At 50.7% G+C, this 14138-nt stretch overlaps 1 protein-coding gene across 1 annotated transcript in view; it reads left to right on the forward strand.

The window, feature by feature from the left end:
* The window catches only part of Dscam (DS cell adhesion molecule), a 678135-nt gene that overhangs the window by 590415 nt on the left and 73582 nt on the right, over nucleotides 1-14138 (forward strand). Inside the window, exons 21-22 of the mRNA XM_077110439.1 lie at nucleotides 316-471; nucleotides 7686-7819. Of these exons, the coding sequence (XP_076966554.1) occupies nucleotides 316-471; nucleotides 7686-7819 (290 nt within the window). The remainder of the gene's footprint in view (nucleotides 1-315; nucleotides 472-7685; nucleotides 7820-14138) is intronic.

Consider the following 14138-nt stretch of genomic DNA (forward strand, 5'->3'; position numbering starts at 1 on the left):
AGGAGGGAATCACAGCGTGAACCTGAGCTTGCTGGTGCTGGGTTCAAGGGCCACTTGTGGCCAGCAGCTGCCTGGGGCTGCAGAGTGGCACCTGGGCTGGGACTGACACTGCACTGGGACTGGCTCTGATCTCCGGGTCAGTGTTCTACCTGCTGTTCTGGGCAGTCGGCTGTGAGAGGTTTTGCAAATGGCCATGCATGGTGTCGGTGTCACATGGGGCCTGCGTACTGCCCCTCGAGTGCTTTCAGACAGTGGGGACAGTGTGGGAGCACCGATGGCTCCACGGTGGGACTGTCTTTTGTTCTTTTCCCCCAGAGCTGGGCGAGATTAAGAACGTCACCACCACGCAGCCGTCCCTGGAGCTGGACGGGCTGGAGAAGTACACCAACTATAGCATCCAGGTGCTGGCCTTCACCCGCGCGGGGGACGGGGTCAGGAGCGAGCAGATCTTCACCAGGACCAAAGAGGACGGTGAGACTGGACGGCAGCGGGTGGAGAGCTCAGCTCCTGGCTGCGCGCCCAGGGACACACTGGGCTCCTGCCAAGTGGCGGCACTCCAGGGCCAAAGCCACCTAGTCACTCTCAGCCTTCCCCACCAGCTGCTCTTGGCCTCACTCGAGGAAATCCTGGCTGCCCTCAGGACACTCTGCAGAGCCACTCAGGCCCCGGCCTCCTGGGCTGCCTGCCCTCCAGCCTCCCTTGGAGCCCCTTCCCCATAACTTGTAACCTTTCTCCCCTCGTTCCCCCTCCCTCCCCTTCCCTCCCTCCCCTCCCCCTCCCTCCCTCCCCTCCCCCTCCCTCCCCCTCCCCCTCCCCCTTCCTCCCCCCTCCCTCCCATTCCCCTTCCTCCCCCTCCCTCTCCCTCCCTCCCCTCCCTCTTTCCTCCCTCTCCCTCCTCCCCCTTTCTCTCCCCTTTCTCTCCCCCTTCTTACTCTTCCCCTCCTCCTGTCCCTCCTCCTCCTCCTCTTTTCTGTTTCGCTTTTTGGGGGGCCAAGTATCATTTTAAACAAAAATACCTTTAATCTCAGAACCTCTGCACCTGTTTTGTGTCCTCTTAGATTACCTGTAGGGCTTCTCACCACAGCGCAAGCTCTGATTATCACACCTTCCTCTTGAAAATTGCGTGCTGGCATAGGTCATGGTATTCTGGGTTAGTTAAATCGCTTTAGAAGGCCTTGCTTTAAGAGCTTCACATATGTTTTTGGTGTTTTTTTTTTTTTTTAATTCTTACAAGGAATAATGATGATTGGGTAAAATTTTAAATCACTGTTCATTCTGTTGGAGGCATTAATTCTTGCTGTTCCACACAATTTGGATTGGGTCATGTGACCATTACCCAAACCTGCACAAACCGTACAGCAAAGGGCTTCCTATTATTCTGAGGGAGACCCTCAGGTGCCTTCTCTGAGCTATCTAAGGAGCAGTTCAGTTCCAATAACAGCAGAGCAGCTGCCTCCAGCTCAGTCAAGGAGGCCCAACTGACGTCAAGTGAAAGCCCTTCAGAGTCGCCCAGAAACGTTTCAGCACAGAGTCACACCAGAGATGGTGCCAGCTCAGGTCCCCACACACCCACGGGCCCTCCTGACTTGGCTTCCCACCTCCCTGTTGTTCAGGATGCGGTAACCCAGGAAGTGGGGGGGGGGGGCGGGCGAGAGAGCCGTTACCGTTTCCTGTTACCTCCTGTGTATTTGTAGGCTTGATGGCTAGAATCTCAATCCTGTCCCCCTCCCACACGAGTCCGGGAAGTAAAGCTGGGGACCCAGGTGCGGAGGCAAGGACTTCTCCGCAGCCTGTCTACCCACTGGCCTGATTTCCCGGCACTCAGAGGGCTCACTCCCCCGGGGTGCTGTGCACTGATCTCATGCACTGAAGTCAGCAAGCGGGGCCCTGCTCCCTGGTCAGCCCCATCTATCCACTCGCACACAAGATTCCCACTGCCACTCGGTCCCTTCCCAAGTTCACAAATCAGTCCTCACCAGCCTTAGTTTTTCTACAACACACAGTAGTTCCAAGGAAGGTACAGGTCTCAGCCAGTTCTGCTCAAAGACCTTAAATTAGTCACAGTGCAGTGCCGTTAGCAGGCCACTCATCCTGAGCGACGTCCACCAGGCTAAACCCTGAGCGAAAAGAGCTACAGATCGATTTAAAATATAATAGCCAAAGAGCTATGTGAAGGCCAGCACTGTCCCTACTGCCCACGGGGCTTGGAGCACCTCACCTCACCCTCTCTGGACGAGATAGTCCTCATGAACAAAGCTGCCGCCACTGGACCACGTGGACCCAGTGCAGAAAACAAGCACCAGGAGCCACCCACCTGGCTTGTCCCCAGCGGGCTGCCCCAGCTCCAGATCCTGGTTTCTTGCTCTCCACTCCTTCAGAGCAGGGTGGAAGGGTCCTTTGCATTGCTGAGGAGTAACACAGATGTCCCTGGGAGGATTTAAAGAGCAAATGGATCTACAACACAAATTTCAACATCGGCATCTTTCAGGAGAAGGCACAGAGTTCCAATAAGAGGCGAAGGCTCTCCGTGGCTCCAACAGGCTCACAATTTTGGATCAATTTTTAACGAATCCTCTAGTTTTAAAATCATAGAATTTAATCTCAAACCTTGACCCCCAAGACCCAAGGTCTCATTGGCTGAACAACTCATCCCTGTGTCTGTAACCAGCAATGACAATGTCCAGCGACAGGGAGACCCTGCCTTGAGGGTGCCAGACACCCCGAGAGGGGTCCAGAATTCCGCTTGTGCTGGTGGCCTGCAGAGCCGAGTGTCAATAATAATCAGAATAAATCAGCACTTTCAAAAAGAAGTGGAGCAGAGATTGGGTGGAAGGAGGGGGAAATCTAATATAATGATAAGTTCATCTCCAGGAAAAATTCACTAATTTACCAAAGGTGAAGAACTGTGCCAGCCACCTTTGTGGTCTCAATATCTGATATAAATGATGTTTGAGCAGTTTATAGAAGTGAGTGTAATTTTTTTTGTCTGATTGAAGGAAAGGACCAAGGCTAATCATCATAGACGGAATACTTAATCCAATTAATGCTACATGTCCTGCTTGCACTTCTACTTAGGAGGTCTCATCTATTTGAAGTTTGGCTTACACTGCCAACTTCAATTAAAATATGGATGGAATGCCAGTAAAATAATTGCCAGTGTTCATTAACTTCTTCCTCATTAGGCATTATTTAGGCATAAGTTGATGTTTCACAAATAAAGAGAAGTTACTCTGTTAACTACAAACTTCCAATGAGCCCTGTATGCCTTACGTGGTTCCTAACCTTTGGCCCTAACCCTGTAGCCTCAAGAGGCCTAAAGGTTCGGGTGTGTGGTTAGTGTAAAGAGGTCACTGGTCATCCTAAAGAGAGAACTTTTATCACCAGTAAAGACAAAATGTTTACTTTTGCAAAAGATGACTTGCAACTGAATCACTGGTTCAGAGAACACATCTTCTGCCCTTTTCATAGTTTTCTCAATCTCTATCTAAGGATTCTTGGACTTACAGACACATTCTCAGGTCGTGGTCATATTGTCAGGCCAAAGGATGACATCTCAGATCCTTACATTTTAGGACCCTTTAAATTCCAGGGCCATGGACATAGTCTTGTAGTCTGCAAGTTCTGATCACATTTCAGATTCACTTCCTGGGCACCAGCCAATGAGGACTTTTACCTCTATTATTGCAGTAGGAATGCAGAAGATTATTTGCGTATGTGTCTTTCTACTTTTGAGCAAAAAAAATTAATTCTGAATTCTAAAACATCTGTGAGATCCTAATATCATTTTATTTGCCAAGAACAATGATCTAAGCACAGCCATGGGAAAAGAGAACGCAAATAAAGTGTCGTCCATTAATTTTCAATTGCCGCTTGCATTCTGCAGGCATCAGCTAGTTTCAGCCTTGATCTCTTTATGCAGAAGTAAACATTATATATGTACAAATAGAGACGGTTGTACTCAAGTTCCAATATTTGCTGAGCATATTGCTAACGCACATGGCTGCGTGAGGTGCTGTGGGGGAGAAGGCCGGCCGTAGGTAGGATTCGTGATCTTTGCTCCCCCTACCTTGGATTTACGGTCTCGTTGGTGGGACATCTGAACATGGAGCTTAGAGGAGAGAGACATAGACACAGGATGCCCTGGGTGCTCTGGCCACCCACACCTCGAGCTGTAAGTGCCTGTGTGAATGGGTCTCAGTAGACCTTCCGGATGGGGGGTGTGTGTGTGTGTGTGCGCTTACACACCTGCATCAGGGCTGCCCTCAGCTGACAATGAAGGCACTGGCCCAGTGGGAAGGTCTGCCTGCCAACACTGCTTAGGACTCCAGGGTCACTAACCCTGTAGCCTGAGGGACAGTGTCCTGTGCCCTCGAAAGTACTGCAGCAATATGACAGACCTGTACATCCCGCAGGGGATTCTCCACCTGTCACAAGCTCCCCACCCCAACACACTTATGTGGGGGCTTTTCCTTCTTCAAAGCCAGTGATGGAATGGTCTCCATGCCTTCAAGTCTCTCTGAGTTCTCTCTCTGGCCTCGGGCTCCTCTTCCGTTTTAAATGCTTCCACTGGTGCAGTAGAGTCATGCATAATAGTGGGGTTCATTGTGACATATCCATGTACTCGTGGAATATAATTTGCTCCAATTCAATCCCCAGTATTTCCACTTTTCCTCCCGCCTCCCTCTCCCTTCTTCCACTGGTCTTCCTTCTATTTACTTATTGTTTTTTAACATGGTGTTTTATAGATAGGCACAAGTGGAATTCACCATGATGCATTCACCCATGCACAAGCATAACTGGCTCCATGCTGCAGTTTCTCCCCTTTCCCATTGTCCCCCCTTGATCCTCCTCTCATTTAAGGGGCTTGTTGGGTTAGGGCAGGCCACCCAGGAAACTGACTTTTTATCATATATCTTCAAACACCATCACCTTTGCCATATAAGGTGACTGGGTCATGGGAGTGATCCAGCCATTGTAGTAAGAATCACCACCCATGCTCTGGGGCAGGGGCTGAGCAGATATGTGCTGAGCAGGACGGTGACCACCTTAGAACTCTGCCTGTCACACTGCAGCTGATGAAATCATTTTCCCACTCTTCAGAGAATCTGCATTGAGGATCTAGTATGTTCTGGATACTGGTCCAGGTCCTAGAGACGACAGAGCAGGCTGAGGCAGCACTGGCTCATCACTCCTGAGTGGGCTGTGACAGTGCAGTAGGGAAGAGTCCAGAGGGGACATGGGACCCTGACGTGTAGCCTGCTGGTCAGGGAGGGCTCCCCGGAGGGACTGACATTTAGAAGAACATGAGAGATGAGTAAGTTTTCAGGGAAAATGTCGAGGGCAAGAGAAAGTTCCAGAGAGGGATCCCATGGCCCTATGTCACATCCACCAAGGGCCTGGAGGAGGACACCTTCAAGGACCCGTCTTAGAGAACACCCCCAGCCAGGAAGGAGCCCAGCCGCTGGCCTGGCATGTCTCCATGGAGTTGTAAAGAGCTGCAGGAACTCAACACAGCCACTCAGGAGAGGAAGAGAATTCCAGGCTCTGGCTCCTCTGACTGAGAAGACATCCGGGTCATCTTCTGCCATGAAGCTGGGAAGGTGCTCAGCCCAGTGTGGTATGGTCCACCTGAGGCCCCCACGAGATCCTCACGGAGCTGCGAAAGGCAGTGATGAGCTAAAACAGCAATGGCAGCTCAGTGCGGGAGTCCTGGCCTGGCCAAGTGGGAGACGCCAGAAGACAGAGTTCTCTGGAGGCTGCACCCTTTATCTCAACCAAGTAACCTTGAAGTCAGAAATTCATGAACTCCTGGTGGCCAGGAATAATGAGATGTAGATCAAATAGGTTTCCTAGACCTTCATGTTTAAATAATAATAATAATAATAAAAAAGATTTCCAAAATGTCGTCTACCAAAATGTTTGATAATAAAGATTCTGTCTTGATTTTTTTTAATGAGTAGAGGAACCCCTCCCTCCTTCCTAATTCACACTTAGAGAAGCATCTCCAGAGGAAGACCTTCAATTGCCGTGGAAACATCTTTCTTTTGCTCTCATTGTTTTACACAGTAATCACACAGCCTCGTGTGACAGAAACAGTGGTCACACAGCTTGGAAATGAGCAGGTAGCCCTTGGGCTCCTGGAGAGACACAGGCTGCTGGGATTGCCCAGCAAGGGGGACATGGCCACAGGAGTGCCCGGCAAGGGGGACATGGCCACAGGAGTGCCCGGCAAGGAAGCAGGGAGAGTGTTGCTAATCCAGGGTGTCTGTGAGGATGAAAAAGTCAACAAGCGCCCTCTTCCCTGGGTGTGCAGTAGGAGTCCTGGGGGCTCTGAGCCAGCTTGTGACCCCTCACCTAGGGGAAGCCCAAGGGCAAGTGCCCAGGACAATGGAGATGTTCCAGGAGCCATCGCTCCCTGGAGCTCCCTCATCTAACTTTCACTGCCCACAGGACTGGCCAAGAACTGACATCGAGACCTTCTGTTTCCAAAGGGTGACCACGTCCAGCCCACGCTGGTTCTCCCCAGAGCCACTGGTTGTTTTGTTGAGACTCAGAAGAGTGAATGTGACAATGATGAGAACCACATTCGACTCCCAAAATATCCCCTGAGCAGTTCCGCTGTCCTCGGAGAAGGAGAAACTCAGGGATCCTCCAGGGCTCACCAGGGACTTGCTGATGGAATTTCAAGGCCTCCGTTGGGTGGGAGCCATCGCCCATGGACAGTTAGACCTCAGCCTTGAGCCCCCGCCCCAGAGGTGCCTGTGTTCCTTCCCTTCTGCTGGGCCTTGCCACTCCCCCCGTCCTGCCTCTCAGCCTGGAGACCGAGGACGAGGACGGGGAGGGTGTGCAGTCAGCCTCTGCCCGACCCGTGCTGCCCAGCATGGCTGCCATTTCTGCCTTCTTGAGTGGTTTGTGGGAGGAAGTTTGCTGTGCATACATACATACCACCACCCCTTGACCAGAAGACAGTCCCATGGGCCACACTGCTGTCCCTCTCTGGGTACAAAGGAGCCACAGCAGGTTCTGGGCAAGCAAGAGTGGCCCCTGGTGACTGAGGCCATTCACCTTCATGCCTCTCTGCCACAGAGGTAGACACCCATCCTCGCCTCCCCAAAGTCACAAACTTTAGAAGGAACAAGAGTGACCAGACGCTAACCCCCTCCAGCTCTTCAGCGATGGGAGATCACGGGGACCAGGAGAGCAGGAACTAGACCTGCGGCTGTTAGTTCATAGGCCGCCATGAACTAACCCAAGGCCAAGAAACCCAAGACCAAGGTGTGGCCACAGTTGGCTGCCCTGAGGGCTGTGAGGGCTCCAGGGCTGTCCCCTGGGCTGCAGGTGGCCTCCTTTCCCTGGATCCCTTGAAAGCATCTTCCCAATGGGAAGGCGTTCGCCTGTGTCCAACCTGCCCCTTTAACATATTGAGGCAGGGCCCACCTAATGGCCCCTGTTAGCTCATCCGCCCCCTCAGAGTCCTGTCTCCAATAAGGTGGCTTTTCTGAGGCAGTTGGGCTTAGGACCTCAGCATATGCCCGTGGCTCGGTTGTGTCCTGGGGGAACCATGGAACCGGGACCCCCTCCTAGAGCCGAGCGGGAGGGGCGGGCCCAGCCGCAGCGGGTCCTGTGGGGCGAGGCCGGCGCCCCTGTGCGGCTCCGTCTTGTGACTGAGCCTTGGCCTCTTCCAGTTCCAGGTCCTCCCGCAGGCGTGAAGGCAGCCGCGGCCTCGGCCTCCATGGTCTTCGTGTCCTGGCTGCCCCCTCTCAAGCTGAACGGCATCATCCGGAAGTACACTGTGTTCTGCTCGCACCCCTACCCCACAGTAAGTCGGGGCTCACCAGGTGCCCTGCAGCCCCCCCGGGGCGCTGCGCGGCTGTTCTGGGCAGTTTGCTTCGTTGCCCGCCTACTTGGGTCTTTGTGGTGGTTGGATTTGTCCCCGATTGTCTGCACATGCACAGGGAAGTCTGTTAGACCCCATTTGAGCACACTCCTGCAACATGATGAGGGACGTGGCTGTGAGAGTCATTGTTTATTGGGTGAGTTCCCATGGCACGGCCAGCGGCTCTTCAAATCCAGAGCCAGGGGCCTCGACTGTGCCTTAATTGACCTGCTAAGCCAGGAGCCGGGAGACCACACCTGTTGATCTCACTGTTGGACCCATCACTCCTTGCACTCCACCTGCCCACACCCCCTGATGCACTAGACACCAGAGATGAGGGACCCTTATTGTCATAGTGGAGACCTGGTTCCCTGGGGAGGGATGGAAAGTCAGAATGCTCACGATTTCGTGACATTTGTTATCATTACCGTTGTCACTGCTGGTCCTGATGATAAAGTGGAACGGTTTCTGAGACCACATATGAAAACTTACCAAAGAAAGAAGTTGTCGAGAAAAGAGAACAGAAAAGTGGGCTCTCGCCACTCCCTCTGTGGGTCTCCCGCTCCTGGCTTAGCAGGTCGCAGGTGGAGCGCTTGGTGAGCGTTTGTGCAGTGAAAGCGGGAACTCCTTTTGTTTCTATGGGATAAAATACATATCACGTAATGTTACCACTGTAACCGTTTCTAATTGGGCACAGATTGGAGGCACTGAGGACACTAATATTGTGCCCCCATCCCTGGCCCAGAACTTTTCATCTTCCCAAGGTGAAGCTTGACACTCCCCAGCTAGTCCCCACCCCACAGGGTGCCCAGCTGCCCGTCTACTTCCTGTCTCCGAGTTTGACCCAGGGACCTCACGGGAAGAGGATCACACAGCGCTTGTCCTTTCCGAGTGGCTTATTTCTGTGAGCGCGATGTCCTCAGGGTTCATGTGGGAGCAGTGTCAGAATCCCCTGCTCCTGTCAGGCTGAGCAGTCTTCTGAAACTAATTCATTAACTAAAGTGACGCGTTTCCCAAGTCCAGAGTCTGTATCGCCCTGAGGCTGGTGCAGGGCAGCCGGGGAGGGCCTGTGTATGGTCCACACAGCTCCAGCTCTCTGCTGACATGTGTCAGCGGCAGCGCCTCTGCCTCCAAAGTACAGATTTAAATGCAAAGAGTTGGGCTCCGGAACATTTTTGTGAGTTCACTGTTTGTCCTCAAACATGCCCATGAGCTGTCACCAAGCCCAGGGTGCAGAGCAGCAGACTCCTCCAGGAGCAAGTACCTGCAGTCCTGTCCTCTGCTCGGGGTAGTAAGTGTCTGAGGACCCTCCAGCATAGCTTCTGATTTCCTCGGTGGCCCTAATGTGTCCCCATAGCTATCAAAGAGACATAGTCACTGCTGAAGAGGCTCACTTTCCACTTGAGCTCATTTTCATTCATTCATTCATTCATTCATTCATTCATTCACAGAGCCATTAATCTCTCCTGTAAGTCTCATCTCTGCTATTTTGACTTCCATAGCTAGAAGGGAATCAGCAGAGCACTGGAACACCACCAGATTACTGTCATTCTGTCCTTCCAAAGTGATCTTTGTTTTCAAACAAAAAGTATGAACCTGGTAATTGGAGCTGGATCTTAGTGAGGGGTGCCTACAGGAGAGATCCCCTGGCTGGAGGGAAGCAATGGATCTCAGCAGGCTCTGTCCTCCAGCCTGAGAAGTACACACAGCAAAGCAAAGAGCCAAGTATTGATTCCCAAAACGTAACCAAGGAGTCTGTATGATGTGTGGGGGGGTGATTTTCCCAGGGACCCTCTCTCGTTCTTCACAGAACACAAAATTGGACCCGCCAGGACCCTCTCAGTGAGACCTTACCAAAGTAAGAGGAATGAGATTGAATCAACCAGAAAAGGTGGGAAATCACTGAGTTTCTCACCTGCTTGACATTTTGCAACCACTCTGGGGGCATCTCTGCTCCGCCTTTTGGCTGTATTAAAGAGCACTATAGATGCAGGCACAAGCTGGTCACTCGGTACCCATGGGCTTCTGGGCAGCGTCATCATCGATTCAGTTTTGAAAGAACCTCCCAGAAACCAGCTCTGTCCTCAATACTCAATAGAGTGAAGTGAACTCACATCAGTTTTACTCAGTCTCCACAGCTACATTACAATTACTCTACTTCAAACCTCATTTGAGACCCAATTTTTTTTTTCAATAAAATACCTTTACAGGTCAAGATCCGAGAGAATTAATACATTTCAGATAGTGAATACTTATAAATTCCATACATTACTGTTTTAATATGGAATTAATGAGAAGCTACAAATTACTGGAAAGGTAGGGTTTTGTCGTTGTTTTTCCAACTTTAATTTATGTGAGTCAATTTTAACCAGAAAACAAAAGACTGTCAAATTGTTTGAAGTTTGTGCATTTCCAGCTATGTGACAGAATGAACACCAGGGGGCAGCACCAGCTCTGCACTTTTCCTTGTCCTTAATATGATTTTTTTTTTTTTTTTTTTTTTTTGCTTTGAAATGATTTCATAGTTGAATGTAGAACATGGGAGGGTAAATCAGGACACAAAATGCCCTGTAATTTGATCTTCTTTTAAGAGTCCCTCAGCGAACCTCCTCACTGCTGTTAATTTTCTTGTGAGATTACCAATTCATCTCTTTTCCTTGAAAAAGGATCTCATTAAGACTTTCCGCTCCAATATGTAAAATATGTTGTCTAATAATAGACATTTATTTCATGGTATTCTCAGTTCATACTGGTAAAAGATATTAGGATTTGAAACTCTGCATGTGGCCAGACAAGTTACATTTATCTGGTTCATTTACCTGTTATGTAAAAACATTCATTCCTCTCACCTTGAAGTCCAGCAAACAGTGAGAACTCTGCCTCCCGACCAGGCACTAAAACAGGAATTCACAAAGTTCATCTGCTTTGGAATATCATCCATGTTGTTTGTGGATTCTGGCCATTAATTTCAACATATCATGTTTTGAGTTATTTATTCACAAACTGTGATTACTAATGAAAATCTAAAGAAGTAGAATAACTTTTCAAGGTCCCAGGTAGAAAGCAACTAAGCTATATTTCCTTTTTGGGGCTTCACCCTACATAAAAGCAGTCTGTGAAAAGTTGTACATATTAAATAGGTACCAGGATGCCAAATTTACTTACCTAGAACTTAGAAGTTAAGAGAAACTTTTCATTCATGAAGAATAAACATTAAAAATCATAAAAAAATTATACCAATGAACTGTGATCCATACCAATGATGCTAGTTGCCATCCAATGCCTGCACACAGCAGGTGCTCAATAAGTGTTGCTGAGGGGCAGACGAGAATACACCAGCACTGTTCTTACCCAGAACCCCTTGGGCAGCTGAACTCCTCTCAGCATGGCCCCCACTGTCACCGAGCAGCCTTCTAGGACGCAGGGGAAGTACCTCGCACCAGGTCCCGCAGCTTTAACCCCAGGTGCAGGTGGATCGGCCTCCCAACCCTCCCAAGATGGCACTTAAGAAAGCCCCGGTACTGCTGAGGGCAAGGGTGGGCTGCAGAGGACCCACATGTGGAACCAAGCAAGAGGCGGCTGACCTGACCGTCCGTCTGTCTTTATGTTGGTTCATTCCCTCAGAAGTCGCCGTGGACCTCCCATCTGTAAAACCCCCACCACCTCTTCCCACTGCTGTCCCTGTTCCCTTTAGTGTGATGTCAGTGTTCAGCTGTCTGCCTGCAGAAGCCCTCCTCTTGGCCTCCATATCCTCTGTCCTTCTCCTTTATGGCTCCTCCTTTGAGGGTGCATCTTCTAATGCTCTTTCTTACTCCCTCTTCGTATCCGTCCCTACCTTCGCGTCGCAGGGCATCTCTTCTTGCAGGGTAACTGTCATCTGATGTTACAGAGTTCAAACTCCTCATCTCTTACCCTGTGTCCATAGCGAACCAATTGGTCCCACATTTCCAACTTCCTGCCACATAAGTCCTCGTGGAAAGCCCAGCTGGACTTCATATCCAAAGGGCCCAGCACTAAACTCATCCTTACCCCCTTCCCTTCCTGTTCCCTCTATCAGCCAATGATCCAACCACATTCTGTCTTCTAATTAGCATCCTGCAGTGACCGTTGACGATGATTCTTCTTCATGTCACTCATTGCCTTACGGATTACCAAATCCCTTATTCATTTGCACAACAATATCATTGAGCACAACCCTGCACCAACCCTGTGCTGGGATCCAAGGGTGCCGTTAAGAGAAGCTACCTGCAAACAAGCAAGGTCTCAGGGAATTGTGCCAACCAACAGCTTGACTTCTCTCCATGGCCATGGTTTGTTGGTGGAAGCTCAGTGTCTTGTTACCTTCATTCCAGGGCCTGATGCAGGTTTTATAGAGAGGGAAAGAAATGTCCAGCGAGGCTGGCATGGGCACTAAATGCTCGAGCAGAAATTGATGGCCAGAATTCTTCCCGCGGCCTCACCCTACCCCAAGGGAGCCAGCAGCAGTCTGAACATGTGTCCAGAAGCTCCAGGGAACCAGCGGAGGTCACCTCCCTGTGGAACTTGGTAGAAGCACAGGCGAGGGGGTTACTCAAACAACAGGGACCGGGATGGTTTCTTGGGACATGCTCACAGTCTGGCTCGCAAGAGAATTTAAATGATGGATCTGGGGCAGGAAAGGGGATTTGACCAGAGGAGGCGAATCTGCAGAGTGGCCTGGCGTCACGCGCCCTCTCTCATTGCCCTCCTTGCCTCTCATGTCCACTCCTGGATCTTGGCTCAGGTGCTCTCTGGGGAGCCAAAACTTAGGCACAGACGTCCACTCTCCACTCCAGCCCACTGTACACGACACTGCCCAGTGTCCCCCAGCTCTGAATCCCGCTGGCCATCCCCTTGTGCGAATGTCCTAATGACTGCTCTTTTTTCAGTTAAAAGCATCCAGAACCTTCAACATGGCCCACAACTCCCACCAGCCTCAAGCTCGACTAGCCTTCCCCCACTTAGCTAAGGCCCCCCACGCCTCAGGCAAGGTCCTGTATGGGAGCCCACGTGTGTGCACCTGTGCTCGCTGGTTCCCCCCAACCCCTCATCCTCCCACATAAAATGCTCTTTGCTGAAGCCTCGGCCTGGACGCTGTATTTTCACTCCACCGTGTTTGAGCGCTGCCTGGACCCAGCCCCCATGCTTCCTACCTGTGGTGATCAAGCTCACGTTGTCAGGACCCACAGGGAAATGTGTGCTGCAATCACAATGCAGCACACCACACACACACACACACACACACACACACACACACACCAGAAGCTATGAGAACAGCACATACATGTACTGCATGTAATGCCCACTGATATTTTCTGTTCTGCTGAATTTTTTCTACTTTATTCTATTTTTTAATTGATTGTCATGTCCCACTAAATACTTCAGTGACCCACATTTTTCAAAATACTGTTTCACATCAGTTAATCCTAATGCCTGCCTTATGCAGGAGATGTTGTTATTGACATCTTTGTTTTACTGAGACTGAAATGGGGACAGTGCAGGCTGGCCTGGGTCACACAGCTCAGCACCGCGGTCAGCCGCTCACAGGGGCCACACTCTGAGCCTAGCCTCCCTCATGAAGGCCCATGTCTTCCCCTGGAAGCCAGCTCTGTCCTGCCCAGGACTCCCCAGCACTGACTCACATGACCCAACCTCTTGCCCTGCCGCACATGGGCGTGGCTTGGCCTCCTCGTGGCTTGTCAGTTTCTTCACGGATACAGTTAGTCACTGTAGTGCCTTGGAGAACCCTGGTGCTATCCTGAAATGGACATTCAGCAAACGGCGCAGTGAGTTAGATGTTAGGGATGCTACTGCGTCATCCAGGGGAGGCTCCTCGCATAGGGAAGCCCCTGCTTGCTGGGAAAATGTGTGGCCACCTGGGGAGGCTCCCTGTCTCATGAGGATTCGTAGCTAATACCGTGCTCTTCAGTCACTGATGTGGAGAGCATTCTTCTATAGCTCTACCTGAGTGACCCAATGGAGGGTCTCTCTGTTCTCTAACAATAAATCAGGAAGTTACGGAGATCCTCAAGTTGGCCTAAGAATAGAGCATCGTGTTCCGTTTGCATGTATGCAGTTCATCAAGTTTGTTGAGCTTTTTGCATGAAAAGTATGTGCCAGGCTCTCTGGGCTCTGCTGATCCACCCTCTTATGCTAGACCCTGCAACTTGTCACAGAATCACACAGCTGCAAGAAACCCAGGACATTTCACTGGGGCAAGGATAAATCTAAGCATCCAAGACAC

Source organism: Callospermophilus lateralis, chromosome 10 (assembly GCF_048772815.1).
Source record: "Callospermophilus lateralis isolate mCalLat2 chromosome 10, mCalLat2.hap1, whole genome shotgun sequence".
Classification (NCBI taxonomy): Eukaryota; Metazoa; Chordata; class Mammalia; order Rodentia; family Sciuridae; genus Callospermophilus; species Callospermophilus lateralis.